At 43.5% G+C, this 13,043-nt stretch overlaps 1 protein-coding gene across 7 annotated transcripts in view; it reads right to left on the reverse strand.

Moving 5' to 3' along the window:
• Positions 1–3,095: 3,095 nt before the first annotated feature.
• Positions 3,096–13,043, reverse strand: part of SEC24C (SEC24 homolog C, COPII coat complex component) — a 37,671-nt gene continuing 27,723 nt past the window's right edge. For 5 of the 7 annotated variants that reach the window (XM_080401198.1, XM_080401196.1, XM_080401192.1 and 2 more), the window contains 13 exons: positions 11,946–12,070; positions 11,485–11,676; positions 10,418–10,511; positions 9,151–9,267; positions 8,462–8,632; positions 7,979–8,075; positions 7,542–7,687; positions 6,917–7,055; positions 5,987–6,105; positions 5,437–5,616; positions 4,597–4,791; positions 4,103–4,192; positions 3,096–3,650 (listed from right to left, as the gene is read on the reverse strand). In XM_080401198.1, the coding sequence (XP_080257324.1) occupies positions 3,510–3,650; positions 4,103–4,192; positions 4,597–4,791; positions 5,437–5,616; positions 5,987–6,105; positions 6,917–7,055; positions 7,542–7,687; positions 7,979–8,075; positions 8,462–8,632; positions 9,151–9,267; positions 10,418–10,511; positions 11,485–11,676; positions 11,946–12,070 (1,806 nt within the window). In that variant the 3' untranslated portion in view covers positions 3,096–3,509. The remainder of the gene's footprint in view (positions 3,651–4,102; positions 4,193–4,596; positions 4,792–5,436; positions 5,617–5,986; positions 6,106–6,916; positions 7,056–7,541; positions 7,688–7,978; positions 8,076–8,461; positions 8,633–9,150; positions 9,268–10,417; positions 10,512–11,484; positions 11,677–11,945; positions 12,071–13,043) is intronic. The other 2 variants (XM_080401197.1, XM_080401195.1) reach the window with 1 other exon arrangement.

Consider the following 13,043-nt stretch of genomic DNA (forward strand, 5'->3'; position numbering starts at 1 on the left):
CTTAACGGGGGCCGGGGGGTGTCTGGGGGTGTTGGGTTTTGTGAGGGGGGGTGGTGTGGGGATTTTGGGGGGTTTGGGCGGGTTCGTTCTTTTTTGTTTCTTTTTTGTTTTGGGTTGTTTTGGGGGGGGGCATTTTTTTTTAATTTGGGATTTGTTTTGGTTTTAATTTGGGGTTTTGGGGGTTGTTTGGAATTTTTGTTCTGTTTTGCTGTGGGGTCTTGGTTTGGTTCTGGGGGCAGTTGGTTTGTGGGTGGGTTTTTTTCCTGGGCCTTTTCCGTTTGCCTGGTTGGGGGTTGGTGTTGCTGCTGTGATGGTTTTTCTGCCACCTGTGGCTCCGCGCAGGCTCCCCTTCCGCGCTGCCCCGCGCACCCCCGGCCTCCCTGCGGCTCAGACACTCCGGGAACGGGAACCCGGCCCCGCCACGGAGCCCCCCCAGGAACGGCAGGATCACGGTGGCGGTGCCACCCGCTTACGGTTCAGTCCTTAAAGGCAGCTCCCCCTGCCCAGTGGCCCAGCCCGCGACACGGGCCGTGGGCCTGCGCACATTCTCGGTCATACAAGGCCCTGGTGACACGCGGAGCCTTTTCGCTTTCCCTCGCGAAGCTCAGCCCTGACGTGCTGGGGCACAGCTGCCCCCCCAGCCCCTCCACCTGCATGCTGCAGGGATGCTCATGGACACGGGCCCAGCAAGGACATTCCTCCAGGCCCGCACCCACAAAACCAGCCGCCAGCACAATTCACTCCACAGTTACCGCAGAGGGTGCACGAGGCCCATGGGTAGCGCCACGCAGCAGTGCAGGACAACAGGTTCTGGACATCACATACATTGCGTAGGAGAACCTCAAAAATACTCTACAGCAAACTTGGGCATTGTTGGATATTAGCAATGTTTGTCTTGTACTTTCATACAGGTTGTTGGGAGGTTATCAGCAAATCGTACAGCATCACCGTTCCAGCCTACAGCCAAATTATACAGCCCATTCACACTGAAACTTGTTTTTGCAATTGGTACCCCCCCTCAAAAAAAAACAAAACACAAAAAAAACCCCAAAACAGCACAAAAGCAGAACAAAATCAAACCAGCCTCCCCCCCAGCTTCCTTGCCGCCTTAACTCCGACACAGACACTCTAGTTCTCTGAAAAATTAAGACTGCGGAAGCCTTTCGGTTCACACCGCCACAAGGTAAGGGCAGCACCTGCCAAATCAGATCCAACACCCCGCACCGACCAGACTCCAGCTGTGTCTGAGAACAGGGAAATCTCTTTGCAAAAGTGAAAGGTCAGAAGGGGCAGAAAGTTAAAAAACAGTCACCGAAGCAAAGCAACACTGAGATTAAGCAGCACCTTCTGCCTGTTGACTCGCCAAGTTTATCGTTCGGTGTGAATAAGGAGAAAAAAGAAAACAAAAAAACTGAACTTGGTCAGCAGAAGTTTGGACTGCAAAGGATCAACTGGCTAGACTTCAGCCCTTCTCCCCTTCCCCCTCCCGCAAAATACAGGGTTTGGAAAAATAAGCAGTGTTTATTTACTAACAATGACATAAAATACATCTTAATATATTTTTATTTCTTTACAAATTAAAAGATGCATTGGAAAAACAAGTGAAGAAAAATGAAAGGTTCATTTATGATTTCATTTCCACCCCCACACCCCCCAATATTAATACTAGAAATTAGTATTTGTGGAAGCCTGTGGTTGCTGTGCCTCAATATTCCTGGGAAGATCTTTCCCACCCCCACCCCCGGTTAAAAATCCTCTGGGTTTATTTGGTTGGAGGCAGTACACATGGAGTAAAAAGTCAGCCGCATTCATACAAAAATGCTGAAGGTTCTGTCAACTACATCTTGAAAGAGTTTCTCCATGACAATTTTCATATTCCCCTTTCTGTGTAGTGATGGGAGGGAAGACAAACTAGCAGCATTAGAAGAAAAAATGGATTTATCTACATGCTACAGGATACGGAACTAAAACCACAGCCAGATATTTTTCTGATCTTCACAAGGACTTTCAAATATCAAACCCAGATCACATGTTCTCTAATCCACCCACATTCTTCCTTCCACTTCTAGTGCTATTGGTAGCTTCAACTCCTGCGTACGGTAAGAACACTTGCTCAGCGTTCAAGCTAGAATATACAAGCCCCCTTTCACAAGTGAATAAACAAAGCCCTTAGAATTCTGATTTTGATTTACACTTGCTCCCTCTTCGCAGGAGTCTTCTCATCCCCCCTTGAAGAATGGAGCAGCAGAGTGGCCAAAGTGGATGGATTAATCTGTCTGAGGTATTTTAATTTAACAAACAGGTTATAAAAAAGTTTTGTGCAAGCTGATCAGTAGGTAGAATGGGGGAAGGTATAAACATCCAGTAATGAAACTCTTCACTACGGCCCCGATGCTTTCAATAACTGCAATTAGGTACCTGCGATACCTACTACAGTACGCTCAATCTCAAGTTTTCTCATCCCCTTCCCTTATGTTCCAGGGTACAAAGGAATCTCAAATTTGCATCAGTATAAATCAAATTCCAGCTTGTTCACTACGATTCACAATAATATGGTTGAAAGTGGCCACTTCCTTATCATCTAGATCCTACACAGCCCCACATCACCTCATTAGAAGTATTTTCTGCTTAAGGTTAAAAGGCTTTTGTCCCCACCATCTGGACAGGTAAGCTCTGCAGGAGAGGCCACGGAACATGGGTCGGGTAGGACACGCAGCGCCGTGCGATGAGAAGGAAAGGAGTTACCACACACGCCGGCAGGAAGCGCCGCCTCTGCCCCCACGCTGCTCAGCAGCTTTCGGTTGCTGCTCTCTGAATTATTACTGCTTCACAGATCTGCAGACACTACAGCACCGGGAGGGCCCTGCTGCCTGCTGGCTTACCGCTCTTTCCCTTTTCAGGGCTTCCCGGTCCAGCCAGCCACGCGGCACCCCGCTGCGCTGCCACCTCACAGGTCCCTCTGCAGAGACGACACGGAGCGCTTGGCTGCTCCAGCTCCCATCACCTGACCTGCCTCTTGTCCTCCCCACTGCGCATCCTCTTCACACCTGGAGCACGCACACGCGCCCATACAAACACACAGCAACTACCAGAAGTTTTGAAGAGTTATCGCTTTTTCACCTGATGTTGAATCATGTACAGTGAACTGAAAAAAAACCCAAAAAACAAACTACATTCATTACGACAGGATTAGCGAGCATGGGGTGGGGTGGGGTGTGAAGTCCTGCCAAGCACAGGAAACAATTTAGATGCAGGTAAAAGACCTGGTATCAAAGGCCTTTTTTTTTTTCTTTTTTTTTTCTTTTTTTTTTAGCCCTCACCAGGAAAATTTTTCATCTCTCTTACGGGACTGGGAGAGGTTGAAAGGATTTCTGCTTATGCAATGTGTATTAAAAATTATGGAATTGTACAGATTTCTATGTTGTCCTTTTTGAGGGCGCTGGGCCTTCTGATCAGGTCATTAGTGGAGACCAAAATGTCACTGCTGAGCTCCAGCACCGCTCCCTCCTCTAGCTCAGTAGCTGCCGAATCTCCTTGTGCATGTGACACAGGAAGTCCACGTATGAAGCGCCCCCACTCAGGCTCTTGTCCTCCACTAGGAAGTGTTTGAACAGCATTTCCAGCTTATCTTCTTGCTTCACAATTATTAACTACAAAAAAACAAAAGAACAAAACCAACAGTGAGTTGTTAGCAGAGTTAACGCTTTTGGAAAAAAGAGCAGAGCGCTAAACAGCTCAAAAATCCAAAGCCGGGTAACTGGAATCAACGGGAATCACAGCATATACGGGCTTATGTGCTTTGACTCCTGTAACTAAGCTGTGTGAGGTGTCAATCCCTTCTAAATAGAAGGAAAATAAGTGTACATTGTTTGTGCAGTAGTATATCACAATAGGTCTGAAAAAAATTAGTTTTATAACTATAGTAGGCACAGAACTCCAAAACCAGTATCAAAACTCTTTTTAGATCCTTGAAAACTTTACGTTTGAATCACATTTATGAGACTAGGAGGACCAAGCTCAGCGCTGTAGCGTTACCAGGCATCAGCCGCTCTGCTAAAAGGGAAGGGCATTTAAAGCTATGAACACAGGGCAACATTTTTACCTTCATGTAGCGGGATCTCTGCATTTGAAGCATGTTAATAACAGATCGTACTTTCTTTGAAAAGGGATTTTCCAAGACAGGCAGGGTACTCTGGAACGAAATACATCCAGTCCCCATTAGGCAGGCGAAGTAGAGCAACATTAAATAAAAAAAACTCAGCAGCTTTGTCATAGTACGTAAGGTTAGAGATACCCCCGCTACCATCCAGTCTCTTTGACCTCAACTAGTGAAAAGAGAATAATCACACTGTATCAGAATTAAAGGTCAATTGTTCATTTCATGTACATATCAACTGCTCTCCTCACTATAACGCTAGGGAAAAGCACGGCCAACACGCCCAGACAGCGACATTTCCACCAGTGTCACACCCCTGTGCTTCTCTTGTTCCTAGTACAAAAAATTTAACACTATTTTCTCAACTTGGCTTCTCACTGTTTATAAAGTTTTGGGCCACTATCACAGACACTAGGCTCCCGTACCGCCATCCAGCTCACCAAGGCGCTGCTGATCTGGCCGAAGGATGACACGCCAAAGAGGTTCTGGATCAGGCCCTGCTGCACGTTGACTCCCACCCACACAAAGATGTTCAGCCCGTTCTCCAGCAGGTATATGTCACCCTTGGAGAGACGTTCTTCTGAGTTCCGGATTGCTGGTGGCAAGGAGTCACTGTCAACATCTGCTTTGGTCTGCTTTACAGTGAAATGAATTAAAACAGTAAAATCAAGATTATGAAACAAGAACTTCTGAAAACATCCTGAAAATTTCTGCCACTAAGGCCCCAATGGTTTTCTCATTTCTAAGACTCCTAAGACTGCAACAGCTGGGACTGAAGTATCACTCCCCAGCTCAGTTTTCTTAATGAACGTGACACAGAAGCAGATCAGAGACCCCTGGTCAGCCAAAGAGAACACACGGCTTCTGTGAAATGACTCTGCAGTTCCACCATTGCCTCCTGGCGTAGAAATGTAATTAGTTGTTAGTGTTACTCCAGCGGCTATGGTACTGCAAAGTCAGAATAGTACTTCAAGTTTTGCTGCAACGATGAAAATTACTACCTGAGTTACAAGAAGTTTTAGGATTTTTAAAAGACTATGGAATTCCAGAGTCAAAAGCTGTCATCCTCACAGCTCAGGAAAAAAAAAATCCCCCAGAAAATTCACAAGATGCAGTAATGTGTCTGCCCCTGAGTGGAATTAAGTGAAATCTCCCAACAGATGGCAGATCCCAAATCCTTCTCCAATCGCTTTCCCTTGCTGAAACACGAACGCCAACCCTTATGAGGAGTCAAGACAACAGCAAGTCTCTAGTAGTACAAATACCCCTGAATTACTCACCAAGGGCAGAAGCCTGGGATAAAAGAAAACGTTTGTTTCTGCCACATCCATGGATGTGACTAACTGACGAATGTAGGCACGGTCATCTGTTGTGACCTCCGGAGCGGGCTGAAGGACGTCACTCTTCAACACACAGTTCAAGTACACAGGAAGCAGCTTCATGCATTCAGGGAGGATCAGCTACAAGGCACAAGCAGACAAAGTCGGTCAGCTGTCGTGCTGAATAAGCTTAGGTTGGACAAAACGAGGCTTGCGTGAACCAACAAAGTGTGGTTTAGCTGTGAGGAGTAAAAGCAGAGAGTCTAATTCTATCATGGACTTGCAAAAGGAACATAAAACTTTTCCCTGGAGTGCTTCCTGGGCTCCAGACACGTGTCCAAGAAACCATTCTCAACTGCAGTTTTACTTGCAGTCTCTCTACATCCCCTTCTTCTTTGCAAATTTCTGCCGAGCAAAGCAATTTCTTTTTTTGAGTAGGCTAGGTAGGGGGAAGCTCTCATCACCTTTTAATACCTGAGCCTGCGATTCAAGCAAGAGCATCGGAGTTTACCTGGCCAGCAGAAGAGGGACTAGCACAGTTCTTTCGATAGCAAGCTAGAATCTGGGCACACTGGTTGATCAGTGCATCTCGTACAGTCTTCACTGGACTACTCAAAACTCCACGATATGCTGCACAGAAGAGGAAAGAGATGGACAGCCATCAAGTGATTGCTCATTAAGAGTAAACAAAATCCAACACTACTTCCACAAGGTAAATCTAAACAACTATCGTTTATGAAGGTCTTTTTTCCCTCTCCTTCAATCCTGTGGGAAAGAGAGAGAACACATTCCTACTGAAGAGCTGAACAAGCTCATTTACTCCGTGTTATTACATATTCTTCAACTCTATTTCCCAGGTACTTTAAAATACACTTCGTCATGCTTAAAAGCATGGAGTACTATAAAAACTCCTTTAATAGCCTGGTCATCCTTCTTTAATGGACTGAAAATTGACCATTCCTTAAATTTTAACAGTGATAAACATACACAGCTCTCAATCTCTGCTGGATTTGTAGGCTTTTACTGCAAACTAGAAAGGGTAAATGGGGTACAAGGCATAAAAGAATGATATTTAACACAGATCTATGAGCTAAGGCCACTGTTTCCTATTCCCAGAGCAAAATCCTGGAACATTTCAAGAACAAACTAAACCGGTCCAAAAGTAAATACAAGGATGAATTCAGACAGCTGTCAGCACACGTCTCTATTAATAAAGACAAGAATTTGTACGAAGGATAAGCCCACACCATCTATCTGTAACCCTCATCCTAAGCAACAAGACTATCGTGCCGACTTCGTGCTCTTCCTCATAAATGACTGAGCTGTCAGGATTGCCGCCTGGCATTTGATGGAAAGAGAACAAACAGGTGTCAAGTGGATGACAACAGGCATTTTAACAGCAGTTAAAGGTTGCAACGCTTGTTACTATATTTACCCTTACCGTATTTAGCCAAGTAATTGATGAGCGTGTCTGTCTCACAGTTTCGATAGAGGTCAGCAAGCTGTGTGCAACAGTTTAAGGAGAGGTTGTGAATGCGGAGTCGTCGCTGTCCTGCGCAACTTGTATACAACAGCGCACACTGCAAGAGACAACAATGCCAGGATACAGAAAAATGAGGTCCTGCTGCAGTAAGAAAGGCAGGGTCTGAATATACTTTATTAAAAACTAGGTCTTAGATGCCTAAACAAGTAAGATAATTATGTAAAAGACTGGCATGGTAAGCTAAAAGCATATGCTAAGAATCAGGGTCCATGACAGATAACAAGCAGCAATGTCAGCAGTTTGCATTAAGGGAACTAACTAGTCTTGGAAAACAGAATGCAGTTTCAAGTAGTCTAGGTCACCCTGAGAACAAGCATGCTGAAAGGTTAAGACTATCGTAAGGGGCAGAAAGAAAGAACAAACAGTTCCTTGAAGGAGTGTCTCATAACCCAGTTCTGAGTGATGTCATCCCTGTCTGCAACTCATGCTCCCCAGCTGAGATTCAGTTCCACCTTGGCACAGATTTGTTGACAATTCTGAACTGTCAGCTCACATCTTTCTCCAAGAAAGCCTCCCGCCTCACCTGAAGGAGCGCACCACTGTCTTCGCTCAGTTTGTCATCGTGCTTGAATTCCACCGTGATTGTTTTATCACAGTCCAAACCTGCCATCTCTACATCTGTTGTGTTGCTCATATAGAAGGCTCCAAAAAAGTCAGTTGCTCGAATACCTAAAAAAAAGTTTAAAAACCAAGCCAATGTGAACCACAATTCTCAACAGAAAAACAAGACAGACTGCTTTTGCAGCCCTGAAAATTCTGTTATCAGTGACAAAAAGTTATCATGACAGATTTTAGCAGGGATCTTTCCTCAGTCTTGACAAAAGTCTTAGAATTTCAAAGCTTTAGCAGAGCTTTTTGCATAGCTTAGCCTCAAGATGTTTTAAATCAGTGAGAAATCTGTTACCTCCCATATGACATGCTTGAAGTGGTCAATTTAGTAAGACTTATCCTAACACCCACCTGTGCTTGTGCGCACTCTCATTACAGCATCAAATCCCACTTCTTTCTGCACATCTCTTCTCAAGTCATTCAGGAACCTATCCTGGTCTGTCTCCAGCTAGAACACAAGCAATAACTCAAGTTTCACATTCCCATAAATCAGAGCTGCTCCATAAACCATAAAGTAATTTAAAACCAGATACTGTCTCCTGCAGTCTAACTCTAAAAATCGGTCATCATACAGAGCTCAGTGCCCTGCTAATGAAATATTGTGCTAAAAGGTAACAGCATAGCTCTTCTTGTTGTTGTTTTTGTTATTAACAGATATTTTGCGTAAAGAGATAAAGCTAACAATCATTTTGGTAGAAGTCTTGAAATTTAAGCAGCAAATTCATTTCCAAAGAAGTATTTGTTCACTATTGTTCACACTATGAAAAAGAACTCTTACCTAAACAGGAATTCTTATTTAGATCCAATACCAGTCTGAGCCAATGCGTCTCTTACCTGGAAATAGGCATACTTATAAATGGAGCCTCCCGTCTGGTAGGTTACTACGCCTAGTGTTGCCACATCCAAATACTGGTTTGGAAACAGGAACAGATCCACACAGCAGCCCTGGGCCACACAATCCTTGGCCAAGTTGTTGTAAAAGCTTGTCTGTGGTTGAAACAAAGTCTAAAAAAGGAAGTCAGAGGCGAGATCAGAAGTTTGTGGTAAGAAAAGGAAAGCGAGATCCAGTTTAAAATCCCAGTCAATATACTTCTATACTTTGGGTTTCCTTTTGCAGAAATTAGGATCATACAAATTCTTCCTGACCCTGCCTGCAACGAACTGTTGCGTATTACAAAAGTTACAAAAATTACAAAAGTCTTCCTTTAACTGTTAAGTCCAGCACGTTTACTTTAACCCAGCTACAGTATTTTATCCTGTATAAGTATCTAGGTCTGTCTCTTCTTGTTCTCACACCAGAGCTGGCCTTATGATATTGAAGTCTACACAGCTCTGCCTGAGAGCAGAAGATAGAAGTGCAATGCTAGAAGATACTAGCTGGGATGGTTACATGACATGCCACCTTTATAATTTTTTTTAATGTTGCTTCAGAGTTATTTTAGCTTGTAAAAAGTATAATATAGACCTGTTATGCAAGCATCATGCAAGACCTGTTATGTAAGTATCATGCATGTCAGTATTACCTTCTCCTTGTCTGTGTTGATCAGTTTCTTATCATCCCTGTTCTTTAGCTTCCCTGGGGCCTCCGCGATGGGCAGAGAGGTGTGGAAAATGAAGAGCTTGCCAGCACACTCAGCTGCCTGCAGGAAAGGGAGTGCAATAGCGCAGGTTAGAAACATTTATAAAAACTGTAAAGGAAAACACGATTCAAGAAGAAGCAACCTCTTTATTTCTTTATGTCAGGAAGGCGCTCCATCATGCGCACCAGCTCGGTGATCACTTGGTTACTGCAGCAGTGTCCCACTCAGGGAGCACAGCTTACTGGTCAGTTACAGAAAAGCAAGTTTCAGTTTTACTGGACTCGTGCTGGTTCCCTGGCAGGGAGAAAAGGACCGGCTCCGGGGAGGCACAGAGCAGTGAGCAGGACTCAGCTACAAAAGGTTTTGTGCAAACACATTACAGTGCTTTCTTCTCTAATTTGCACCTACTGAGTTTGTGGAAAAGAGTCACAGAAATTTCAGAGAATTTTCTAAGCTGAGCTTCAACGATCATTAATTTTAAATCAATATCCTGTGCCAACATTAGCCAATGTTTCTAGTAGGTTATTTTCTCTGACATGCAGTATGGAAACAATCAGTAATTTATATTATTTCTTTACTGAACAATTGTCAGCAAAATTGAGTTTGAGGCTTCTAAGAACTTACATGACAGACAAATAGAGCCATGTGAACAGTTTTGGATGGAATCATATAGGCAATCAATTCAATCAGTATATGCAAGTTGGGTGGAGTCAGATCATGCATGTAATTATCTGGATGAAGTACTGGAGTGGAAGAACTTTTGGAAAGGTTTACGTGGTTAGCACTTTGTTGTGGGCAACTTTAACAGATAGCATGCTCTCCTTTTATTTAAGGTTATACCAGAGCTTCAAGCCCAGGATGAGAAAGACACCGTGTTATAGAACTCCTCAATGAGACATGACAGACTTCAGCACTTTTGTAGGGTCTATAAACTGTTCAAAGCAAAACCCAACCAGGTAGCTGAGAGTAAGCCACACATCTTGTACTTTGAGCTGAAATTGTTAAGAAAACCAGCTGGGTAAGGAACAGATAAATCCAGAGGTACATGCACTTGGAAGAATGAATCAAGTACTTCCTACACGCAGCACATCTACCACAAGGCAGCTTACAAAAAAAGGTTCAGAATTGTCTTACTAGCATGTGTTAGCAGAATGTGAACTTCAGAGTACTCTGTCTGAAAACAATTTGCCATGACAACACATTTACTAACCTTCAGCGCCTCCAGCCCTGCTTGAATCACAGGTGCAAAAACTGTTTCTGTTTCTCTTGTGTCTGCAAACATTTCTGGAATCTGATCCAGCAAACTAGCAAAGAACAAGAAAAAAAAGAGGAATCCCAGAATCCAATTAACTGGAAAAGCCACACAGTTACAATCGATGACCCGAGACTGTGGTGTCTAAACAGAAGTCCCCAAAGTGCCTGTGACTGAGTAATTTTTACAGGATCTGGCATCTCATCACTATCTGTGACAAAAAAATGATGCTTTGCCAGCCCTCACTGCCTTCTCTCACCCATATCCTCTGTGCTTGCTGTAGAGCCCCAAATGGTGCCTACTGTAACAGCTCTTCTGTATTACTTCTCTTTTAATATATTCCAATATATATTGGTAAGTAAATTCTAGGAAAGACTAGCGACACTTGGCCTGTTTCCCAAGCATCCCATGTGCCAAAGATTAATAGGTTTAAAGCCAGAGTTTTGTATTTCTGCTTGTTAACGCACTACAAAGCAGGCTAGAAATTTTCTTTAAAAACATGCAGCACCAGGTCGAGTTCCCAAAATGTAGTTAGCTACACATCACGGTTTAATTACACTTCAAATACCATGTTAAACAGTTTGCCAAGACTTTTATAATTGCTCTTTTTTTCTTCTAGATTTTATCTTCTCTATCCCACTCATTCGATTTTCTTCACAGAAGCAAAAATCAGACACCGTTGTCTCCGTTTAAGGCAACTGCCTAAATAACTGTAAAGACAGTGATTCAGTATTCTCAGGACTTTTCCTTAACATCATTCTAGTTGTGTTTTCTTTTTTCCCAGAAATGCCCTTCTGCATTAAATCCCCTTGATATGTACCTTCTGCTAAGCCAGACTAGGAGCCAAATATGCCCTTTACCCCATGAATATTACCATTCTACTTTGCCAGCTTAACCTCAAAGAGTATAGGAAGTTAAAATACATGGAGTGACTTCTAGGTGAGTAGCATGACAAATATGCACACAACACTCAAATCTGCCAAAAAAGTAGTTTACTACACACACTGTAAATCAGTTTCTATTACCTGGCAATAACCGTCCTGGATTCATTCACGTTCACCAGAAAACCGTCAAGGAGTGGCACAAACATATCTGCCACATCTGAAACAACCATCATTTGTGGCTGTGCCAGGGAGCTCTTCACGTTATAGAAGTGTAACACTTTGTTGTAGGTGACAAAGCCTACTCGAATGGCTGATTCTTCCATGTTGCCCTCCCTGTAAGAGACATACTTGCCTTCACATCTAAGTAGATAGTGAAATCATTACACAGAACCCAACACAATAAGGGATAAGAGAAAAATGAAAGGAAGAAAAAATTATTTTCACCTAGAAAGGTATCCATAAAGATGTTCTGCTTGGCCTTTTTCTGAAGAAAAGCTTGACAGGATTATCAAGTATTTTTTTATTTTCTAGCTTTTTTAAAAAGGGAAAAAGTGAGAGTTTTCCCCATTTTGACTGGCTACAGCGCTACACATTATACCTACCTGGGCAGGTAATTTAGGAGTGACTTTAATTCTTCACATATTAGCCTCACTAAGCCACTCTTCACAGCATTGTAAGACACATCAATCATGAAAATGAAAGCAGGTGGACTGGGAAACTTGTTGTTCTGTGGAAGAGAAGGAAGAAGTCACATTACATCTCTGTAACATGGGCAGATGAACGCTGGTCAAAGCTCCAACAGCTTTCACGCACTTTTCTACTTATAAGCAGCAGTTGTTTCTTCAGATCATTCTCCCATCCCTGCCCACCTAACAGACATACAAGCACACTGTGCTTGAAACAGGCTAGTATGACATGCCCTAGACTGATTTTGCTATTGCTGAGCGAAGAACAGGCTGGTTATAAATAAATTATAGAATCATTTAGGTTGGAAAAGACCTTTAAGATTGTCAGGTCCAACCGTTAACCCAGCACTGCCATGGCCACCGCTAAACCATGTCCCTAAGAAGTGCCACATCTATGTGTCTTTTAAAGACCCCCAGGGATGGTGACTCCACCGCCTCCCGGAGCAGCCTGTTCCAGTGCCTGACCAACCGTTCCGTGAAGAAATTTTCCCTAATGCCCAACCTAAACCTCCCCTGGCACAACTCAAGGCCACTTCCTCTTGTCCTATCGCTTGTTACTTGGGAGAAGAGATCGACACCCATCTCACTACAACCTCCTTTCAGGCAGTTGTAGAGAGCAAGAAGGTGTCCCCTGAGCCTCCTTTTCTTCAGACTAAACAACCCTGGTTCCCTCAGCCGCTCCTTGGAAGAGTCGTGCCCTAGACCATCCACTGACATGACTCGGCCAGATAGGGAAAGTAGACAGGGAAGTTTCCTGCCAGTTCTCAAGACTTCGGAATACAACCAGGCTTGTTATAGGTGATTTCATCAAAATAAAGCAAAATATTTTCCTCTCTGAGAACTGCAGACTTTCCTTTCTACTTAAATATCAGGTTTGCTTTGGGAAAGAAAAATTTGTTTCGGGAAAAGTCTTCTGAAGACTATATGTCATACCAGAAGAAGTGCACAGAACAAAAGCAAAACAGAAGAACTTTCAAAAAAGCTGGGAAGACAACACCTTGTTTGAATTAAAAA

This window comes from Falco punctatus, assembly GCF_963210335.1.
Source record: "Falco punctatus genome assembly, chromosome: 9".
NCBI lineage: Eukaryota > Metazoa > Chordata > Aves > Falconiformes > Falconidae > Falco > Falco punctatus.